The 19,881-nt window shown below is 36.7% G+C and overlaps 1 protein-coding gene across 6 annotated transcripts in view; it reads right to left on the reverse strand.

Moving 5' to 3' along the window:
• The window catches only part of LOC123755804 (uncharacterized), a 35,353-nt gene extending 15,781 nt beyond the window's left edge, over positions 1-19,572 (reverse strand). For 2 of the 6 annotated variants that reach the window (XM_069300100.1, XM_069300098.1), the window contains exons 1-5: positions 18,606-18,865; positions 9,918-10,015; positions 7,363-7,537; positions 6,237-6,320; positions 3,866-4,105 (exon numbers count right to left, since the gene is read on the reverse strand). In XM_069300100.1, the coding sequence (XP_069156201.1) occupies positions 3,866-4,105; positions 6,237-6,320; positions 7,363-7,537; positions 9,918-10,015; positions 18,606-18,677 (669 nt within the window). In that variant the 5' untranslated portion in view covers positions 18,678-18,865. The other 4 variants (XM_069300099.1, XM_045738633.2, XM_045738631.2 and 1 more) reach the window with 4 other exon arrangements.
• Between the last annotated feature and the right edge of the window lie 309 nt (positions 19,573-19,881).

Here is a 19,881-nt window from a genome sequence, read left to right on the forward strand (position 1 = left end):
CTTCTTAAATAAACCTATCCAAGCTATCTTGTCATGAAGTTAAATATGGAAGAAGTAATGTTAATTAACGTGAGCATCCTTACACAACATGGAATGACTGCAAGTGTGGAAGAGTACAATATCGTTAAAATTAAAAAGGCATGTTTTGGTGGCTCCTGCCTGCCCTTACTGACAAACCGTCGATCATTTACGTCAGTCTTTAACAACATTAGCACTTTGCCATCCAAAAACATGCAAAATGACAATAGAAAGCCTATGCAGGCGATGAGCCACAATAACGTGGCTGAAGTATGTTGACCAGACCACAATAGAAAGCCTATTAATACAAGAATCATAAATGGCTTTTAATTACCAATGGTATATACAATTTTGGGTCCCAATATATTCTTATAGAATAAGGACTGGCATTGGGATCAATAGGGACTGGAGGAGATGAAAGGTATTGGCTGTTATCGCCACCCAACATTATATCACTCAAACCTCCATTTTTACAACAATTTTAGTAGCAAGAGTATGTCTTTTGGTGATATTCAGACTATCACTTTGACATCTGCAAGGTAATGCTTAAAATAATTTTCTTGGCTAAAGTAACCTATCCATGCTACGTCATCATATATAAAGTTAAAATGGGGAAAACAATAATTGGTGCAGGAATTACAAAACCGCACATAAATGTATACAGTATGATTTTGACCACCTGCTTGAATGTTATTACAAAGTACTCCCAACACTTACCACCCCCAAATACACAGCATAAAGTATAGCAACCTTTTGCACTCATCAATGGCATAGAAGAACCATTGCCTCTTTGCAGTCAAGTACACATCATAGAGTAGTAGTAGTAGGACATCATAGAGAAAGAAGTTAGAATACTATCTGCTTGTCAGTAGACAAGTAGATAGTGGACTATTTACCTACTTTATGTCTACTACATCAAGTAGTCGACATCATAGAAGAAAAATAGATTAGTTAGAAAGGCAGGGTCAAAGAACTAATAACTCAATTCTGCAGGCACATAGTAAATACAGTTCAATATATAGATCTTTATACTCACCAATGGTGTAAATGTGAGTAAACATATATTTTATTCATGGGAGTCCCCTCTGGGTGCATCAAGGATTGCATTATGTATACAAGGCACCACGATGAAAAATTAACCCAGAAAGTGACACACACACTATACAATTTATATATAATAATACAATCTAGAGGTATTAAATATGCCAAAATTAGAAGACAGAAGAAAAAGAGGTGATATGATCACTATGTACAAAATAGTAACAGGAATTGATAAAATTGACAGGGAAGGTTTCCCGAGACCTGGAACTTCAAGAACAAGAGGTCATAGATTTAAACTAACTAAACAAAGATGCCGAAAAAATATAAGAAAATTCACTTTTGCAGAGTGGTAGACAGTTGGAACAAGTTAGGTGAGAAGGTGGAGGAGGCCAAGACCGTCAGTAGTTTCAAAGCGTTATATGACAGTGATGGGAAGACTGGACACCACGAGTGTAGCTCTCATTCTGTAACTACACTTAGGTAATTACACACACACAAGGAAACCAACACAAACTCAAAACAGACTTAATATTTAGCAGTGTGTGCGCCTACGGTATGCCTACATCGTGTTCCTTCAGTCAAAGTGATTTTCCAGATTGAAATGTATTATAAATTTATCTTCTCTAATAGTGTCCAATACATATAGTAAAATTTCAGTGGCAAGTGATATTTAATTCACAAAGGGTAATGCCTTCAACAACCTCTTCCAGGTTGTTGAAAACAGCATGAATGTGAGACTTCTTCAAGCCAGATAAAATGCTACAAGTCGAGGCGTCTTCTGTCAACAAACAGCAATAGTTTTATCAAAGTGTGCAAACTGAGGCTTGCAGACAACCAGACAATGCCAATTCCAGAGAACACCATAAAGTACACAGATGTGTCTCAAGACCAAGTGGAAAAATTACTCTTGGAGCTAGGAAGAATAAAGCAGGTTGATCAGATGGCATTTCACTTTCTTTTTTTATTTTTTAAAGAATGTACAACTGAGCTGAGCATTCCAATTCTTTTGATATTTCAGACATCTTTGTGTACAAGAATCTTAGTAGATACATGTAAAATGACAAATGTACAATAATTCAAATCTACAAAAATAGTAACAGAAAAGATGTTCTAAATTATCAGCCCATCCTCCTGTTTTGATAGAACTTATAGGGAGGATAAAACCAGAGAACATATACCAATGTACAATGCAATTAAAACATTGAAATCTGTACTGTTGAATTTGGACTGAACTGGGAAAACTATTTTCTACTATGTTGCAAAGACTAATTAAACTAACCTCACCTTCCTAGGCCTGATACACACTATCTGAGGCCTAATATAATGCATATGTGCACTATACTAGGCCTAGGAATGTATTAAACTAACCTCACCTTCCTAGGCCTGATACACACTATGAGGCCTAATATAATGCATATGTGCACTATACTAGGCCTAGGAATGTTTAAATTTGTTTTTAAGCTTCATTTTTCTGCTGGACTCTTATAAAGTAAACAGTACAAAGTTCAAACTAATTGCTTAGTACATCAATGTTTGTACTATGGTGCACATAGTTAAAAAAAAGTGCTATCTACACAGCAGTATGGGTTGAAATTATAAACCCAAATCATTGACAAGCATGGTAATCAAAACAAGAGGAAAAAGTCAAACCCAAATCTATAGAATACCCGAAGAGAAATGATAATAGCAGTCAATATGGCTTTCAACCAGGAAGAACCTGTGTAAAAAAAATATATTTTTATGGCAGCCAGAGATTCTATAGGAGAGAGGGTTGGGTTGACTATTTATCTGGACCTAAAAATGGCTTTTGACAGTCCCACACAAGGTTTTTTGAAGAACTGGAATATGAATATGAAATATGGAGACTGCTGCCATGGCCAAAATATGTTTAATTGCCAGAAAGATGAGGACAGTAATCAGAGGCAATGCATCAGACTGGAGAAGTGTTACTAGCAGAGTATGACAGTTCAATTATTACACCAGTAATGTCGGTAATCTAAATAAAGGACTACCAGAAGGAAGACAATTACAGTATATGAGCACATTTGCTGATAATGCTAAGCTACTAGGGAATATATGAGACTTAAGACAACTGTCATGCCCTTCCAGATGACCTGGTCATATGGAAGTGTATGGAGTAACACTTGACAAATGGAATTCAATGTAGCAGTCCCCACGGCGCAGTGATAATACATTTGCCCCGGTGCTTCGCGAGCGCTTTAGCCTGGGAGGATTGACTAGATGCCAATCCTTAACTGTAGCCTCTGTTCACCCAGCAGTGAATGGGTATCTGGTGGTTAAACGATTTGGCAGGTCATATTCCGGGGAAAATTAAGATTAAGGAACTGTCTGAAGAACGCACTAGTGGCTTTACAAGAATGTAAAAACTCTTGTACATATAAATCAAATAAAAAAATGTGTATTGCAGACAGGAAGTGTTCAAGGAGGAATACTCTGCCACAAGCAGCAAAGAAATAGGTTGATGCCAATAACAGAGCCCAGTGACCAGTTGTATGCATAAAGGAAAAAGTTAAAACAGAAAGGTGGGAAGAGGATGTACAAAACAAGAAAAAATAGAAGAGAAGATAACAGTATATGATAATGACACTATGAACATGAAATCACAGTTGCTAGATGCCTATGTGCAAATATTTAAAATACCAAATATATATATATTTAAAAAAAAAAAAAAAAAATAAGGAAGAAGTGTTGAAACAGTATTTACAAAAATTAACAATTTAACAAATTAATGTTTCTAATCAAGTGATCATGTTTGATCAAATTAAATAATATAAATGTAACATACCGTGGGCTGGTACTGGTATTGCTGTGGGTAATAGATAGGTTGAGGATATACGAGAGTTTGGTAAGCTGAAGGCGTTGTAGGTGCCGCCGGAGCTTGAGGGAATGTTGGGTGGTATTCTGTTGGGGTCAAAACAGGCACTGTGTTCCCATATGTCGCATAACTTGTACCATTACTGAAGAACACTGCCCCACCAGAACCGACCACATTACTGTTGCTCTCTATTAAGTGTGGGGAGTAGGTCTGCAAAGAAAGATCATTTACACTGCACAATTAATTTCAAATAATCATTAACCATTTATTAAATTTTCATTCGAGTTTGTTTTGCAATCATGAAAAGATATTTCTTATATGTCCCACCTTGGGATTAAACCCACGATCCCCAATTGTGAGTAGAGAATGAAGCCACTGAATTACGAGGCTGCATCCACAAGTGAATTTAATATATTCTGAAGGCAATACAATGTTTTGGCTGCAGATAAAGATGCAGAAATTTTGTGGTTACCAATTTGACATGAATTACATGTAAAATTCCTAACTCTTTGAATCATGCTGAAAGAAATGGAGTCTTGCCTCATTTAGCAATAATAGTCGGGAGACCTATTACATGTTCATCTTAAAATTGTCAATATAAAAATCAGATGCAATTTGAAAGTGAAGACTACTAGATATGCTACTTGTTTCCTGTAAGCTTCTAGAACTCTAAACATCAGTAATACAATAATTACATCAACATCAAATGTAATAATTTGAAGTAACCTAAACCTAGTTCCACAAATTGAACTAAGACTACTTAAATGCGTGGAACATCGGTATGCTCACAAATACACAGCTCTTTTATAGTGACACACATTACATTCTTAGATCAAACAGTAACTTGCTGTAATTACACTATTTACACATGCTATATTATATATATATATATATTATATATAAATAATTTATCAGTCTACATTTTTGTGCACCATATTGAACAACAAAGATTGTGTGTTGAGAGTTTATATACACAACAAAAATCCAAGGTCAGCCTAGTCACCAACAGCCGAGTGTGGTAGGGGCTGTCCCGATGTCGCAAATACATTTTTACATAATTATTTCAGTGTCTGAATGCTTTTATAACTTCTTTTTTTCAGCAATATTATTCAATAGTGTTTAATTTGTGGAACTGATATAGTTAAATCTGTGGAACATTGCTATGCTCAAAAATATAGGGCTCACATATAGTGACATGCATGTTATATTCTTAGATCAGTGTTTTTGCTGTTATTACACTATATATATACTCAATATATAACTATCTACATTGTAATAAACCACTAAGCTGATCTGGTGAGTCCAAGGAACATCACACCAGTCAGCTGATGATGCTACCTCACTGGCAAGATTGCTCCACCAACATACTGTTCTTGTTATTACACTATACACACATACAGTATATCACTATCACCATTTATATACACCATAAACTACTAAGCAGTTCTGGTGGGTATGGTGATGAAATCAAAACACAGCATGGAGTCACATGATACTAGTAGACAACACCAGCAGTCTAGTGATGCAAGACAATGCCTCCAATATTCTATACATCTAGCTATGAACAGCTAACAAAACCTGCCGTTATTATCGCATTCCTGTCAAAATCTAGAATATGAACCTATTCCCACAAGGTTATATTGTGAAGGAACATGGTTGTTTCATGATGTATAGATGCAAGGAACAATAGCTGGGTGCTTTGTGTATCTCATGCTGTGAATATCATAACTAGCATTGTATTCACTGGTATCTGAACATTGTACATTAGTCTTTATTACAGTCAGGTTCATCTACCACAAAATTAATGAAAAATAATTGAAGTTACCTATTTTATTCAGGATTATTAAGTGGTGCTGTGAGCTCCTGCTGCATGCACCAGCCTTGGTCGCACTCTCAGTACTGAGACTCTCACAGCCAGTATGAATGCTGACTTTACTGGAATCCTGAGGCACAGGATGCGAGTCCAGTGTACCTGCAGGAATACTGAACCGTTCCTTATACCTAAAAGCGCCTTATGGTGCTTGTGAATCTTAGGGTTTCGCTCTCCTGCTTTCTATGCTTTGGTTACTTTTGTTGTTGTCTGTATCGATTTATCCACCTTTCTGGAGACCATTTCTTAGGGTGATCTGCAATCCCCCATTTTTTTTTTTTTTTTTAGAGGGGGCTAGGTTTTGACCTCTTGTCCCCAGTAGGCTTATACTGTATATGGTTGAATTAGGTGAAGTTTGACAGGCAGCAAGCACCAAAAATGTAACCAAATTTATCGAGCAGTACCCAAGACACTAGGTTACTCAAGATAATGGTACAGTATATACAATTTACACATAACCAAGTGACCTACCTTCATATATCCAACATCGCTAACTTGTTTCTTGATCGCAGGTGCAATATTTAATTTTCTGTCCTTGAGCATTATGTTATCAGCCTAGAAATAAATTCATTAAAAATTTTATTAACAAAAACAATTATAATAATATTGTATATACAGTATATATATATTTTAAGCAGACGATGTGTCACAATAATGTGGCTGAAGAAATGGTGACCAAACCACACATCAGAAGATGAAGAAATAATGACAATGGTCTAGAATGGACCGAAACATCGTCATTTCTCCAACTTCTGATGTGTGGTTTGGTCATCATATATTTTCTAGATATGCAATCCATATATATATATATATAGATCACTTCATTAATTTTTATATTAAAATGACCAATTAAAGAATACAATTACAGTATAGAATTAGAAAAAATTAATTACTAAATGAAGGCACTATAAAGCTTTACTCTTGCTACTAATAGTCCTAATCCTGATCAGAACCATCTTTAAGTACGTCTTGGTTAACCGTTTCACTGTTGTCTGTGGCTATAGTCACTTATGAGCATAAAACATTCATTGTGATAAGTGAGTTGCCAAATGAACAAAAAATAGTTTTAGCATCCTGAAATATTTAGACATCTTGCCTTTAGAATAGGTACTAGGGCCTGGTAGTGGGAGCAGTTTGGTGGAATAGAGGAAAACTTCACCTGATGTCGAATACAGTATCTAAATACAGTATGTCAAAATTAATTAGTTCTACTCAATCTCACTATTGTGTGTGCTATATTCGAAGATAAATATGAAAGCGCAGCTCTTTAATATTAAAATAAAAAAACGGAATAAAAATTTGGAAACGAGATAATTTATTTCCATTTTACATACACAAATATCTACTGTAAAATGCAGATACAAATACTGCATGAGGTAAAAGGGAAGTACCACAGTGAAAGGGCCAAGGATACCTTAATGATTAAATAACAATTACAACTTATTTCCTCTTAAAAAAATACACGGTATTATAATTTATGAAAGGTAATGTTTATGTACAACAAAGCCCCTTGCATGCTTGGTCACCCTTTGACTACATGACTTAACATTTCTCATTTACAGTATCCCCTCTCTATCCCAGGCATATAAACCATTACCTCTTGTGTAAGTCTTCTAGCTTCTTCTTCCGTCTCAAAAGTGACAAAACCATAGCCCTTAGATACTCCTGCCCGGTCACTGATGATCTTCGTGGCTTTGACAGCCCCATATTGTGAAAATAACTCCAACAAATCCTGCTCTGTTGTGCTGGCAGAAATGCCACCAACAAATACTCTGCAAACAAGATACATAAAAGGTTAACTTCAGAATTTATCATCTATTTGGTATAAATTACTGCCACACAACAAGCTACCACATACATTACAGCACTTTTCATGATCCCAAGACTTCATACCTCTAATATCTCCTAGAAAGCCCCCCCCTCCATGATATAATCTATGCTCACCTTGCATAATTTTCAGGTGTGTAGTTCCTAGGCATTTTGATTTTAATTTCCATTGAGAAAACTTTGAATCATTAAACAAACAAATGTGTGAGTAAGCTTTCACATATTGTTGGACTTTGCGTATAAAAAGCTAAGCGAGGTGCAAGCTGATTTTACCAGTGCAGGAATTCAATCACCTTTTACTCAAAACTATAAAAACTTTATGCAAGAATCAACTTTAAACATGAAAACCATGTCATAAAATTCCTGTAAAATAACTTTAAAACTTTGCCAGTGAAAGGCTTCTGACATTTTTTTATCTTATTTTTTATCCCTGAACATTCAAACAAATATTCACATGATACTGTGCCAAGGCCACCACACATGGTATGTTTAATCTAGCCCACCTCATTAAACACCTTTATATACTTGTTATCAAATATATTGGCTGCAGAAAGAGTTAGTAATAGACTGGGCAAATTTGCCCAAGACATACACAGGTTGCAAACAGATTCACCAAACTGAAGTTACACTGTAATATTAGGCATCTTATCCATCCTGTTACCACTTGTTCTTCAAAGGAATTATTTATTGTGCAGTTAGTCTCTTCCCATTTAATACTATTGATGTACAAAGTATACTGTATTGTCAATAAATGAAATGCATACAGTGCCTGCATTCTAAATCCTGATACATTTGCATTATTGGGACTAAAAAAAAAAAAAAAAAAAGTGATGCACCCAGTAGATCCATCATTCAACAATGAATGTGGACTAGAATTCAGCCATATTTCAACCTTGTGATTACAAATACAATGGTACCTCCGTTTTCAAACTTAATTCATTCCCAGAGGCGGTTTGAAAACCAAAGATTAAAAACCGAAACAAATTTTTCCTCAAGAAATAATGTAAATCGAATTAATCCGTTCCACACCCCCAATAATATTAACTTAAAAATACATTTTATACATACTCATATTTTGTACTACAGTATGTACAAGTATATCTTGCCTTTATTGAGGACTCTTGTTGACGTATGGAAGACAGTAAGGAAGGAGAGGTGGTAAGTGAACAAATCCACAAGGGCCGTGACGAGAGTTCGAACCTATGTCCGAGAGGATCCCAGACGCTGCCTTAATCGACTGAGCTACAACATGGTAAAAGAATTGCAACTGGGAAATCATCCTGGCCTACCACGGATCCTGCAGTCTCTCCGAGACACAAACCAGGGTTTTACACAATTACCCCATGCACCCGAGCTCTGCCAATAGGCTGTTCGCCCTTCATTACACACAGAAATCACAATAGTGTGATGCGTCAAATGACGTAGGTTCGAACCCTCGTTATGGCCCTTGTGATTTGTTCATTTGATGCATCACGCTATTGTAATTTCTGTGTGTAGAGGTGGTAAGTGTTTGGAAGAGGAATCCAACTCCATTATAACAGCAGTGATGATATTCTGGGGTAGTGTCTCATGTTTTGCAGGCATTCCACTAGGACCTGGTTGTGGCTCACTGCTTGCTTGTCTTACTAAGAATCTGTCTAGACACTTTTTTCCCTACGTTTTAACACTTGTCTGTAGCGAGACATCACATTGTCTCACTATGAATGATCTCCTGTTTTTCCTCTATCGTCATCCTCAACTATTTTCTTGGGATGAACTTTACCACTGACTTTCTTGGAACCCATGGTATGATATATAATAAGAACTTTTATGTACAGAAACCGAAAAAGCATTAAAACAATGAAATTCTTCACAAAGAATTCGAGCGTGGTCGTCACTAGCCAGGAAACCCTGGTAAACTGAAGCGTGTCGGCCCAACGTGTATCAACAAACTCTAGCACCGAGGTAAACCTCGAATACTGTACCAAGTCAAATTTTTCGAAGAAATTGAGCTCGAGCACAGAAAAATTTGGAGAGAGGGGCATTTGAAAACCAAGGTTCCACTGTATTGAATGTACAGGTACTATACTTTGAAAAGAGGAGGTGTACTGATACTGCACCAATATTTTGATTGATGCCAATACTATACAGTTCTTTAAAAAAAAAAGGCCCATACACATGCTGTGTTTAAAAAGTTCTATAATATCATTGGCAAACCCAAAGTATATCGCAACACCTGTATGGACAGTACACACACAACACACATGCTATACATTATTTACTTTAAAGGATGGAATACCACAGGACAATTATACAAACTGAAACCTTCATTACTTATCAACCAACCTGTTAGGGACCAACGTTCCATATTTAGGTGCGTTGTTACCAATGCTACTTGGAGCTGGGGATGGGGAGCCTGATACTTCCGCACTATTAGGACTCGACTGAAAAGGAAAAATTAATTTAGAATTTTTGTATCTTCCTCTTATTTTCCAGTACAAATACTGCACTGGTGAAACTCTTAAATATGTGCATTAAAGGCCTACATAAATAAATACATGATTAACCAATCCAATGAGGTGGCCAGTTACTTGGCATGTACTCCTAATTAAAAAAAAAAATAAAAAAAATAAAAATAAAGTGCTAAGCCAGTAGGCTGGCCTAAGGTTATACAACACTTTACTCAACTATCATCATTATTCAGGCAACATTCAAGATGCCTAAACTGTATAACAAGTTTATATAAAGCTAAGAGAGCTTAATAGACTATGACAGTGAACTTTGGGACATTAATGTTACAGAAAATTCAACAGCCTTTGTAACAAAGAGCCTGTATTTGCAAACTTTGCAATTTGCAAATACACCAGTATATACAACAGTGCTTACGTGAAAGCAACAAGTGCTTGCATCCCCAAAAGTGTTTGGACTCGTTGCTTATGGCTTTTAAGGAAGCCAAATACCAGTACTGCATATACTATATACAATTCTCAATCCAGTGTGACCGGATTGAGAAGAGTTAGAAGTATCGCTAGTTATTTTTAGCTAAATACTCTGCCATCTTGGGTTCTGCTTCAATACTAGGCAATATTGTGACAAGGTGGGGCACCAGTGGTCAGAAAGGGTATAGGCCATATGGTAGGAACCAATCAGGCGAGGCCATCATATACACTATACTGGCCACACACTGACATGCTTTGAGGGGCACATGTCTGCATGTCTGTCTAGCTCATTTCCTTCCTGTCTGATCAACGCTGCATCCTGCTGTGCCCATCCATCCTTCATCTGTGCTACGTACCTCAAGAGAGGCCATTCATGGAAAAACAGGCGATTCATCTAAACTGACTGATAGGTTCGAGTTCACATGCTGGTACAAGTCCACACCCCTCCTGTCTCTTCAACCTTCAGCTACATCAACATGTGGTTCAGTTCTGGGAACCATGGACACTATACTCGGATTATCATCAGCTCCCATATAGACCTAAATTATCATGAGTTAGTCTTGGGGACCGCAACATGTCCACCAATGAATTCTCAAAGTTTTGTCTTTCTTTCATCTCAAGAAATTGTCTACAACTGCTCATGATAGCAGTGAAGTTATCATAGGAATAATAATGATAGGTAATTACACTTAAGACTAATTACCCATGTGTAGTTACACGATGAGAGCTACGTTTGTGGTGTCCCATCCTCCCAGTACTCTGCCATATGACACTTTGAAACTATTGACAGTTTTGGCATCCAACCCCACCTCACTTAAGTTTTCTGTCTACCACTCTTCAAAAGTGAACTTCCTAATTTTTCTTTTCAGTAGCTTTGTTTCCTTAGCTTAAATCTATGATCTCTTGAGGTTCCATGTTTCAAGAATTCTTCTGTCAATTTTGTATATTCCCATAAATATTTTGTATGTAGTGATCACATTGCCTCTTCCTTCTATCTTCGATTTTTTGTATAATTAACACTTCTAACCTTTCCTTGTAGCTCTCGTATTTCAGTTCTGGAAGCCATTTATTGGCACGTCCTTGCACCTTTTCAATATATTGATGTACTGCTTGAGATATGGGCACCACACTACTGCTGCATATTCAAATTTTGGTTTCAAAAGGTCATGAATAATTTCTTTAATATTTTGTCATCCGTGTATTTAAGATTGATTCACATGTTAGAAAGCTTAGCACAGGCTCCTCGCACAATGTTCTTTATGTGGTCCTCGGGTGGCAGTTTTCTATCCAGAACCCAATACTCCGAATTGACAGTAAGTTTTAATACTAAGTGTAATAAGTACATTGTCATACATGGTATATAATTGCACTTATGGGGCTGTTACATTTACCTCCCCATTTAATTCTCCTCGTTTTCTGTTAAGACGCTCAGAATTTTAAGATGAAGTTTTAAAATTCAGTTTGCTATACACAAGTTTTAAATATCAGGAATTTCTTTTTCAGTTTTATCAAACAAAGATTTTATACAAAATTTGAAAATATCCTGAGTTACTTTACAATTTATTGACGTTTTAGTTTTGTTTTATTTATTTTATAAAACTGTAATATCAATATAGCTATAGGTTAAGTAGTAATTGTAATTAACACTTTCGCGCTATCTGGACGCGCCGGCGCGTTCGGTTTCGTCTAACGTAAACGCATACTGGACATAAAGTTATGTCTACTTTTAAAATATTTGTATAAAATTAAATTTTTATCCGATTTACTTTGGGTTTGTTTCAAACTGCGCGCTATGAGGCTCTCTTTCTCACCACTAGGCTGCATGGTACAATAAGTTCATGAAAGGTGTGGATAACTTCGATCAAATGGTATTTTGTCCCAAACGGGTTGCAGGTGGGTGACTTTAGCCGTTTATACTGGTAATTCTTCCCCCATATCATGTATTATATGCATATGTCTGTTTAGGGAATTTTATTCCGATCAATATACAACCAAAAATAACTGTGTGCAACAAGTATAATCTTGACAAACATAACAAAAGTAAAAATATTTCGTGTGTGTTTGACGCTCACTGATATGTTCCAGCGTTGTTTTATATTTGTCGCTATTCTAACTTACGCTTTGTTGATATTTTTTACCTATGGGCACATAGAACATTCTATTGCGAACACATTGACATAAAAATGAATGACGTACATAGAAAATTAATGTCATGAGAGTGAAATAAGTATAAACTTTCAAAGCGCCGTGCGTCGTCCCGTCACCGATACCGGGTAACAATTTCACCACTTCCCACACTCTTGCGGGCGGGCTGCATCATTATTCTACGCTTATATTCATATCACCGTGTTGGGAATTTCATTGCGAGTCCATTGATACCAAAATTAACGCTGTAGAACAAGTGTGGAGGTGATTACAATCCCAAGAGTAAAAACATTTTGTTGTTGATGGGCGCTCACGGCGAGTCATCTACGTAGTTATTTATTTGGTGCTGGTATCCCTATATGTTTCGTGACTTATTTTACTAATGTTCTTCTAGAGAATTTTATTGCGAACACGTTGGTACCAAAATGAAATACGTAGCATGAGAACTAAGGTCAGAAGAGTAAAAAGAGTATACACATTTTTGTTTTTACGCTTAAGCGATAAAAACGCAGCGCGCACATTCGGTTGGCTGAGTGACCTTTGCGGAGAGCGTGAAAGTGTTAAGAAGCAATAAAATGCTTATCTTCAAAAACTAAGACGGTTAGGTGAGGTCGTGGTTTTCTATTCAGCTTTTCAGGTAAACTCAAATATTCACACTATATTTGACAGTACGATTTAATACTAAGTGTAAATAAGTACAATTCCTGACAGTCATACATAGTATATAATTGCACTTATTACATTTACCTCCCCATTTTTGGAGGACGGGCTGCCAGAACCACCCCTAGATCTTTTTATCAGAGTTCTTTTAAACTTTTTCACAATTTGTAATCTGTGTAGCTTATTTCCTCTTTTTCTATTTTCCATAATGTGGCATTTGTTCACATTAAATTCCATGTGCCAAATGTTGCTCCATACACTATTTTCTCCAGGTCATTTTAAAGGGCATGACAATTGTCTAAATTTCTCATCTTCCCTAGTAGCTTAGCATCATCAGCAAACATGTGTATATAAGACTGTATTCCTTCTGGTAGACCGTTCATATAGACAATGAACATTACTGGTGCTTAAACTAAACCCTGTAATACTGTACTTCACTAGTAGCATTTCTTTAGTGTGATGTATTGTCTCCAATTACCACTTTAATTTTCCATTAGCATTTTTTATACAAGTCAGGAGTCATTCTATCACCCCTCCAGTATGTTCGTTTCTAAAACAACCTCGTATGCGGGACTATCAAAAACCCTATTTTTTAAGTCCAGATAAATGCAGTCAACCTAACTATTACTTTCCCGTAAAATCTCTGGAAATCATGGAACTAAATAGATTTGTTACACAGGGATTTCTGCTTGAAAGCCATGAATGTGCCATATATAATTTCTCTCCAGGTGTTCAAACCATTTGGTTTTAATTATTTTTTCTAGTGTTTTGACTACTACATTAGTCAACAAAATGGGTCTATAATTAAGAGGGTACCATTGTACCCTGCTATCATTTTTGTAGATTGGAACTGCCTTTTTCCATATATCTACCAAGATGCCTCAAGTGTACTACAGTGTGTGAATGTTTGTAGGCAGAAGAGTTCACAGACCCCATGATGGGTGAGGAACTGCACCACATATCTTCATGTGTGCTTGCACCAAAAGGTGGTTGAGTACATCACTGCATGTGGAGCTGGCACGTGTTGTGGTAGTGGGATGTACTACAAGATTTACCCTCAGTCGATAGTTATAACCCTGTTGTGTTCCCTGTTAAAAACATGGTAAGCTGTGTCATTGTGGAAAAGCCATGCAGGAAGTGACATGGCAGTGTTTAACATACTGTAGTTGAAAAATCCAATTTGTTTTGGTATACAGTATCTAATATTAGGTGCCTGAATAAATGTAAAATGAATATCAAATTCTCTCTTCTCCTGAAGCAATATTGCAATGGTAGCAATGTGATCAATGAAACTACAGCCACAATTATAAATTTGAGTGAAAGCCAAATCAAATGCCATATAAATTCTGTACATATTCACGATAGACACCCCTAGTGTGTAGCGGAAACTCCCCTTCTATATATAGGTCTCTTACTGTATTTTTTCCATTAACAACTGGTGTAAGCATTTTTTTTTACACAAATGTAAAGGCAGTGTTTCCTGTTTTCCAGGATACTTTTTTTCTATAACTGTGAAGAATGAGGATTCAATTAAAAAGATACACTGATGTGCTGTTTACTGTAAGCAGATAATGCAATTGTGCACACGTGTTAATTTTGTGTGGCCAATGCATAATCAGATTAATTAAGTGTCCATTTCCTATTTTGATTAAACGAGGAAAACCTGAGATAAACCAGTTTTCATGTCACAAAGCTCATTATTGGCTATAGCCACCTACACTATCCAATGCTGACATATGGGTCCATACATAGTATATACTGTACTGTACTAGCTATCTCTAGAATTCCAACATTCTGTTTGTAACTCATTTTGTATGTACAGTATGTACTTATACCTGAGTAAACATTTTTATTATTATTTTTTTATCCTATGCTATTATGTCTGTGAGAAGACATTACCATTACTAATTATTATTATTTTAATAATAATAATAATAATATGGCACCTACATATCTCAGTTAATTTCTCTTTAGTGCCAAATTAAACCTACAGACTGGATTTTAATCTCATTTTGTAAACAAACCTGTTTCAATTATACCAGTTAATTAAAAAGTTAATACCTTTTTTTATTCAACTTACAAATATAAAAATAATGCACGTGGCAAACAACTGATGATGTTACCCTATATTCAATCTTGTATGGATGATTTTCAAGGAAGGATCATAATTTCTTTTAAAAATTGCACTGCATTTTGAAGTTCTCTAGGTGAATTGCAAATTTTGAAAACACACACAGATAGGCTTGTGTTTTTTGTACATGTATTCTTATAGCGACACTTTGGCTATACAATAATGGCAGATTAAACCAGCTTTGCTCATTTTGAGGAGACACGTTGGATAAGCCTCTTGCAAAATGTCAGTCAAATCTTATTGGAAAATTGAGTAAATCTTTGACCAGACAGATGCAAGCATCAGTACAACTCATAGGATGAGAAGCCACAAGTACAGTGCTCTATCATTTTATATTTATCAAATCTGATTAAACATCTCTAGGGCCTATAAACGTTTTCATAAAGACTTGGCCTACAGTATAAATTTAAAGATGATATTTGAACTAAAATATACTCTATAATCTAATCAAAAGATACAATCCTTCTAAGATATTAACTGAAATATGCAGGCTAAAGTTGCTGTAGTTGTCTAGTCCTCTAACTCCAGTGCTAGTGCTTTGGTAGAGTACCAGCACAGTATCACTCATCTTTATTTTAACACTTGTGCAACATTCCTATAATTACGAACACAGCAGTCACATTTGTAATTAAAATAATTGACTATTTTTACAACAAGCATTGTCCAACAGACCATGCAATTACTTGCATTGTGGGACCCACCAAGTGTTAAGATCTGAGATTAATACTGTATAAAATGTGGAAGTGTAGGTATTCTTTGGTTGCCCTTTTATTTCTTTTGGCAATGCCATGTTTAATGTCTTATTTATTAAAACCATCCAGTGTCAAGATCAGATATACTATGCTACCATGTGTAAATATCAGCATGTTTTAGTAGATTTCATTTAATTTGAAGACAGTCATTTTGGAAGCTGGTATATACAGTACAGTACTGTACTTGGACCACCATGGTATGGGTCTGATTTTTTTCATGATGCAACTTTCAGTATACAGTACTGTAGACCCTGGCGTCGTTTTATAGTTTAACAGCAGTACACAACCAAAAACCGAAATGAGTATACAGTACTGCCTTATATTTGATAAAAATATTTCTTAATTTGAATAAGCAGCACGCACATACACAGGAAACAAAATGTTACTTTTTTATTAAACTGTTTAGTCATCATTCATATCTGAACTGACATTTTTTGTGGTTCACATTGATCCAGCAATCTTAGTACCTGTACTGTACTGTACTATAATTTTTCACAGGTGATCAACACCTGGCCAAGAAATAGCAATTTTACCCTTTACTGTATAAAAAAAATGTAAAGCATTTCTGTAAAGAATATTTAATCAACAATGAAGCCTGCACAATTTTCATATTCATGCCTGTACAGCGCTTTAAATTTTATGTTCAATGCAATTTGCCCGAAACGCTATGCGTACTAGTGGCTTTAGGTATTGTATGTACTAGCTCTATAAATCAATCAGAATGTTTGTAACTCTGCATCTATGTATGTACTTTTCCTAAATAAATTATTATTATTATTATTATTTCATAATTAAGTGGCCTAAAAATACAAAGCCAGCTATATACTACAGGGTATTTTAATTATTTTACATCTTGTATAACTCATTACTGAACTCTTTACTTCTTGCAAGACATGAACAGGTTAGGTTAGACAACTTAACCGTTAGACAAGCCAACCGTTACCAATTTACGTCCACTATCCTTGTCAAAGATGACGTGTGAATATGGCTGAAATCATAAAAATAGAATACATCTAAACTGAGGCTTAAGAAAGTGCCACTTATTGCAATTAGTGCTGAAATATCATACAAGTGTTCCTTCATGTTTTATTTATATAACTGGGTAGGAATGCAAATTTCAAAATCAAGTAATATTTAATTGATGCAACCCAACTTTATGAGATCACCTACAGCACACTTACTGTACAGTAAAGAAAAAGTATTAGAAAAATATGGTAAAGTATAGAATGGAGATAAGTGAAAATGTTAAATTATGAAATTTTTATCATCACAATCGACTTGAGAATGGTCCAGGACGGACCGATACGTCGTCGTCCGTTCACTTTCTAGTGTGGTTTGGTCAACAAATTATGAAATTGTTCATTTAAGAAATTTACAGCTTAGATAATTTGACTGCATAGCTACAGCAGTAAAGTGAGTGATTACTTGCTATTGCTCACAGACTGGAGACAAGAGGAGTGGCTACAGCTCACTTCATATCCATGACAATGCCAATGCATTTTGAATCCTACTCCAACCAACCCTAATGCCATACATCGTTTCAATCAGAAAACGAACCATATAATTATTGTATCCTGCGTAAGTAGACTCGGTAATGTTCTTGCACTGTAACTAGCAACCAAACAGGCCTTACACAAGTACACACCTGATCAAAGACTCAATTGTATACACTACCCACACTAAGTACTTTTCCTTTCACCCACTCAATGGGTTCAATTAAAAAGTTCATATATTTATACAACAAATATAATCAACCTTGTAAGAAATAAGATTTTTTTTTTTTTGCATTACTGAAATGTGGTAACTTGAGCTGGTGACCAATCTCTGGATAAGAGTAATCTGGCCTTTCCTTGAAGAGTTAGGTAAGGATAAGTTGGGCTGGATAAATTTAAGGTTAAGTTTCGTTATGCTAAACAGCATATTTAAAGCAAGGGCAACCTTCCATGTAAATAAAATAGAATGTATGAAACTTCAGCTCAAACTCCAATTACAATACAGAACTATTGGCCAGAAATGTGAAAAGCAAGACCATTATCTTTTACGTTACTTAAATAGCATAAGTGGACATGACAGTGGCCCATCTTAGCCCAAAGATATATACCTGGACCAGGTCAAAAAAGGCCTTAATTCTTTGTCCAGTATTTAAATCTTAAATCTGCTAGTAAGCTCATAATGAAGTTAAGTCTTCTTGCTAGTCCATCCGTGTACCAATGTTCGCTTTAAATACTAAAGTAATTGATGATATTGGTAAGTAACCATGTAGATGAGGGAACCAAGGGGGGGGGGGCCAGGTGTTAGTTTACTAGTGAGGGAAGAGGAGGAGGCAGGTGTAAGTTTACCAGTGAGGGAAGAGGAGGAGGCAGGTGTAAGTTTACCAGTGAGGGAAGAGAAGGGGGGGGGGGGTTACCAAGTGTAAGTTTACCAGAGTCCTCCCTCGCCGGGGGTTACCAACACCCCCATCCTGGTCATTCTTCAACATCTTCACACACACACACTCTTGCTGTAACTCTTCAAGTGTGGTTTACAGGAGGCGGGTCAGCAGTGGCCAGGGTACACACACCACAGGGGGGGGGGGGCCACACCATGTCTCGCCACACCACCACGGGGCCACACCACCACCAATGAGTCACAATTAACCCCCCTTCTTCCACACCCGGCCACCAAATATTAAAAATAAACAACGTCACACCAGAGGAGAAGAACCAGTGGCTGGGAGGAGGAGGAGAAGCACCATCACCACCTCAGCCCGGCCCGCCCCACTAGGCCTCCCCCTCTCAACACGCTCTACTCACCATATTTACATTTTTCGAGTGGGGGGCTGATGATGAAGGTGGGCTACCCTAAGCACTGCCACTACCACAACTCCACTGCGCCAGAATTCTTCGTCCAGTTCACCCAGTGCGCACTCACTTTTGGCCGCGTCTATTTTTAGCGTAGGGGCGGTTACCCTCTGTACTCCCTCTACGCCACCTCACTACTCCCCCTCTTTTCCTCACACTCAACCCCCCAAAAAAACTAAACAAAAACGCGGTTCAATTTCATATAGGCGAGTATGATGCGGTAATGTAATAAGGAAGCGAAATAACAGGTTTAAGGGGTGTAAATGAGGGCCGGGAGGAGCGCCTCCCCTGCCAGGCACAATGGACCAACCTAATGTCGGCCCGTCAACATGGTGTCAGGTCCCAGTGATCACACTACTTGTTAGACCCTCCCCGCGGTTATTGGGCCACCCCAGCTGGGCTCCGGCGCTCCTCCTTGTCTCTCCCCCAATGTTGGCTTAATCAGCGTAATAATTCATTCGGTTTTGCGGGCTGAGGTAGGCTAGGGCCTGCATGCACACTGCTTGCTAGCCTGGAGTAACTCCCTTGATGCTCAGCTCGACCGGCCCACTGAATTCTTCCGTATCATACAATGTTTTCTAAATGTTTATACTACGATATTTTGTTAACAATATTCACAATTTATATTATACTCTAGAAACGCTACTTTTAATTGATATTAATTAATTCAGCGATGAATTATTCAGTGTTAATATTGTGAATATACATGTAAGGATCAATAATTAGCTGTGCTTAGCAAGATAATGTCAAGGGGGATATAATGCAGTCAAACTCTACTACATATGGAATTATAGACATGAATTTTAAGTAAAATCAATAATGTACCGTTCAAAGTGCGTAACG

Source organism: Procambarus clarkii, chromosome 43, assembly GCF_040958095.1.
Source record: "Procambarus clarkii isolate CNS0578487 chromosome 43, FALCON_Pclarkii_2.0, whole genome shotgun sequence".
Taxonomy (NCBI): Eukaryota; Metazoa; Arthropoda; class Malacostraca; order Decapoda; family Cambaridae; genus Procambarus; species Procambarus clarkii.